We start from the raw sequence: 4536 nt of genomic DNA on the forward strand, positions 1-4536 counted from the left end.
AATAAGCTGAGGGAGAAGCCATCTTCATCTTCTAGTGGATTATGAAAGCAAGTTGATAAGTGTGTATGGGATTATATCTGGAAGATAGATGCTCCACCAAAGATTAGACAACTTTTATGGAGGATCTATGGGAGAGGTTTAGCATCATCAGAGGGGCTGATCAACAAAAACATCCAAGTCAACCCATTATGTCAAAGATGCGGTAGAGAAAAGGAGAGAATTGATCACATATTTCTCTCATGCCCATTCGCCAAAGCATCATGGTTTGGGTATCAACTCTCATATACTATTCTGCAGGGAGAGGAAGCTAAGCTCCATGAATGGCTTAATTTGTGGATATCTCTTGGATTTGGAGATGGTGGCTTGATGAAGGAAATGACATCCTTGGCTGAATTCATTATCTAGGAGCTATGGCAGACAGGAAATGCACTACTTTTCAACAGGTTATTGAACGTGCGATAAGGCATCACGGAGAGCATCTGCAAGTGAATCCTATCAAATCCAAAATGGTGGCAAGTAGACCGGAGAGACAATCAGATTGGTCTCCCCCAAACAACTGTTGGGTCAAAGTAATGCAGCCATGAAGAAGGATGGTAATAGGTGTGGTTTGAATTTTATTATTCAAAATAAAATGGGTGATTGTTTATTGGCACTTCCTCTGCCCAATCGGTGTTGGTTGGCTATGACCTTGAGAGATAATATGATGGATTGCGTAAATATCATGACAAATATTTTGAAATTGAAAACCAAGAACTTACCCGTCACCTAGAAGATTGTCTCCATCCTAGCCCTCCGAAAGTCAAACCGATTATGAGTGATATCATATACCTCAGGGCTAAGTTTATTGAATGTGTAATCCACCATATTCATAAGGAAAGCAATAGTTGTGCCGATTCCCTGACAAGGAAGGATCTATTTTTACGAGTAAGATAGTTTGACCTATTTCTACTCCATGGCTTAGGCCTCGCCAAGCTGTAACTTGTTTTTCTTTCTTTTTGTTCTCATATAAAAAATAAAAAAATAAAAAAAATAAAAAAAAGAGAATAGTGGAACCCACCGACACATAGATTCCAATCCTCTTCCCACACGTGAAGCGCGATATTCTAGAGTCGAACCATTTCCACTACACCTTTGAAAACTTCACAGTTGTCCTCGCTCACATGACCGATGACTGTGCTTTGCGGAGCAGTGCGACAGCTACTTGTCATATAATTTCGTTCTCTCTCTTCTCGCTCTAGCTCTCACTCTCACTCTCACTCTCGCTCACACAACTCCACTGAGCTACGGAGAGAGAGAAAGCTCGATCTCTGGTTTCTGCTGCTTTCTAGAGAGAGAAACCCAAATGCAGTTAATGTAAACCTAGCTTTTCTCAATCATGTCTTCCTCGACCGTCTCCTTCGCTTCTGTTATTTTACTACCTCTGCTATCCATCTTAGTAGCAGCTACTGTGGTTGTTTCGATCCCGATTTCGAAGAAATCACAGTTTCCAACTGATGCTCAAGCTCTTCTCTCTTTCAAATCCAAGGCTGATTTGGATGGAAAGCTTCCATTCTTGCTTGTTAAGCCTTCAAATTACTGCGAATGGTCTGGGGTCACATGCGCTCAAGGTAGAGTTGTTCGTCTTGTCCTTGAAGGTTTTGAGCTCTCTGGTTCCTTTGCTCCCAACACATTGAATCGTCTCGATCAGCTCAGAGTTCTCAGCCTTCAGAATAATTCTCTTTCAGGTGCAATTCCAGATCTCTCCAACCTCACTAACCTCAAAGCCCTTTTTCTCGACCATAACTCTTTCTCCGGTTTCTTCCCCCTTCCTTTACTCTCTCTTCATCGTCTCCGAACCCTAGATCTCTCCTTCAACAACCTCACCGGAGTTCTTCCTCTTGGATTGACCTCTGTCGACCGACTGTACTATCTCCGGCTTGATAGCAACCGGTTTTACGGTCCCGTTCCTCCGCTCAATCAATCCTCTCTCCAAATCTTCAATGTCTCCTCCAACAACCTCACCGGTGCCGTCCCCGTCACCGTCACCTTCTCGCGCTTTCGCAACTCATTTGCAGCTAATCCTGAGCTCTGCGGCGAGATCGTGCACCAAGAATGCCGTCCGCGTCTGCCATTTTTCGGACCAGCGGTGCCGCCGCCACCGGAGGCACTTGGGCAGAACGAGCAGGTTCAAGGGCTTATACTACCTCCTGCATCACGAGAGAAGCGCAAGAACACAACCGTAGTCGTTGGATTCTCGATTGCGGTTCTGGTTCTCGTTGGATCTATGGTTTGCTTCTTAGTGGCGATAAGGAAGCGATCGAAGCAGAAAGTGTCGACACCGGCTATAGCGTCGGATTTTTCTGCTACGGGTGACGCATCTGCCGTAATGCGGGTGGAAGAAGAGAACGAATTCGAAGCAAAGGTGAAGAAAATGCGAGAGATGCAAGTTGGTAAGAGTGGGTGCTTGATGTTCTGTGCAGGGGAGCCGCATGCCTATACTCTAGAGCAGCTGATGCGGGCTTCGGCGGAGCTGCTTGGGAGAGGATCGATTGGAACAACGTATAAGGCCGTACTTGATAATCAAATGATTGTGAGTGTCAAGCGATTGGACGCTGCGAAAACGGCGACCGCGAGCTCAGAGACGTTCGAGCAACATATGGAATCGGTCGGCGGGCTTCGCCACCCAAATCTCGTCCCTCTCAAAGCTTATTTCCAGGCCAAGGAAGAGAGACTCCTCATCTATGAATACCAAGCCAACGGCAGCCTCTTCTCTCTCATCCACGGTAATCTAATCTTCCATGCTCTGTTCATCCCGAGTGACTCATTTTCTGGTTTGATTTTTAAATTGGGGGAAAATTTTGCATGTTTTGAGTGGGTTTTCGCATCTGAGCAGGTTCAAGATCAACAAGAGCAAAGCCATTGCACTGGACATCGTGCTTGAAGATAGCAGAAGATGTGGCACAGGGACTGGCATACATACACCAAGCATCAAGACTGGTCCATGGCAACCTCAAATCCACCAATGTTCTTCTGGGCATCGACTTCGAAGCTTGCCTCACTGATTACTGTCTCGCTGTGCTTGGAGATGATGAAGTCGACCTCACCGGGTACAGAGCACCTGAGACTCGCAAGTCAATTAAAGTGGCCACGCCAAAATCTGATGTTTACACCTTTGGTGTTCTCTTGCTGGAGCTTCTCACAGGGAAACCTCCTTCACAGCATCCCCTGATGATGCCAACGGAACTTCATATATGGGTGAATTCGACGAGGGAAGAAGATGGTGGTGGAGAAGAGAGCCGGCTAGCGATGCTTACTGAGTTGGCTGCGACATGTAGTCAGAATTCACCGGAACAAAGACCAACTATGTGGCAAGTGTTGAAGATGATTCAGGAAATCAAGGAAACAGTGGCTATGGAAGACAACGACGAACATCAACTGGGTTTTTCTTAATTAACGTTTATGCTTCTCCGATCTCGCTTTAGCAACTCCTCAATACACAGCTACAGTTAAATGACGATAGTTTGAAACAGAAACTAAAGAGCATAACGGAATGTAATGCTGAGCTATCCATCGATTTCCATCAGCGAAGCTTAAGCAGAATTGCTGGAAAACTTGAACTCAAATCTGATCAACTCAATGAGTCAAGAAGTCAACTCAACTCGAGTCAATTGAGGAGGCATGACGTGTTTGTGAAAATTCTGAAATTTAAGGTATGAGACTTCCTGTTAATTCAATCATTAGATTGTGACCGAGCATCTGTACTGGAATAATTCAATTTATGAATCCCAGATACCGAACCAAATCAATATCATTAATTCGATGAATAAAGAATGGATGGGTTGTTGCCTGTTGGTAGGAGGAATCTTCATGGTTGCCAGCTCCATGAGATTAGGAATGAGTTTGTTACGATTTGTGGAGTGATGAATGGATGGGTTCTTTTCTTGGTTGTTGGTTTTCACCCAATTTGGAATTGCCTTAGTATGCATAATAATAATACAAGATTGTGGAAAATTTGTGACCTCATAGATGTCTTTAAGTCCTAGGATTGATATCTGTTTTTATTGGTATGGATAGATATAGATTGGTATGGTGCGGGTTTTGGGTGTCAGGTTTAATTCTTTCAGTTGTCTGCATGGCTCAGTTCCAAGGTTGTGATACTCCAACTCAAAACCTGGTTTTTAAGACCTTGGGTTGGGTTGGTTTGGGCTGGGTCATCCGGTTTGGCACTGGCACTGGCACTCCTAGTCTACGTGGAAGGGTGGAAAAATAAATGAAAAATCATGGTTTTTTTGCATGGAATTAGATAGGGTACTGATTAATTATTTTAAAACAAATATGCATGGATTGGTTATAAGGTCTTTCTACAGCTCTTTTAGTTGTCTCAATTTGAATCAAGTCAGTCCTTGAAACCTTGACATTTTAAGGCCTTAGTTGAATATGGTGATGTCACCTTTAATGATTCTCTCTAACTTTATCATGAATCAAAGCTAATCTCAGTCTGGTTCTTATCTCATAATTTCTTACCGTACCTTTGTTGACTTTAATAAAAGTGGAGTG

The 4536-nt window shown here is 43.8% G+C and overlaps 1 protein-coding gene across 1 annotated transcript; it reads left to right on the top strand.

Moving 5' to 3' along the window:
* Positions 1 to 1157: 1157 nt before the first annotated feature.
* LOC149016249 (putative inactive receptor kinase At5g67200) lies at positions 1158 to 4326 on the top strand. The gene is made up of 2 exons (XM_089157378.1): positions 1158 to 2762; positions 2873 to 4326. Exons 1-2 carry the CDS (start codon positions 1376 to 1378, stop codon positions 3427 to 3429), a joined length of 1944 nt encoding a protein of 647 aa, XP_089013504.1. The 5' UTR covers positions 1158 to 1375; the 3' UTR covers positions 3430 to 4326.
* Positions 4327 to 4536: the final 210 nt, after the last annotated feature.

Source organism: Hakea prostrata, chromosome 5 (genome assembly GCF_041222555.1).
Source record: "Hakea prostrata isolate BN-2017 chromosome 5, UWA_Hpros_2, whole genome shotgun sequence".
Taxonomy (NCBI): Eukaryota; Viridiplantae; Streptophyta; class Magnoliopsida; order Proteales; family Proteaceae; genus Hakea; species Hakea prostrata.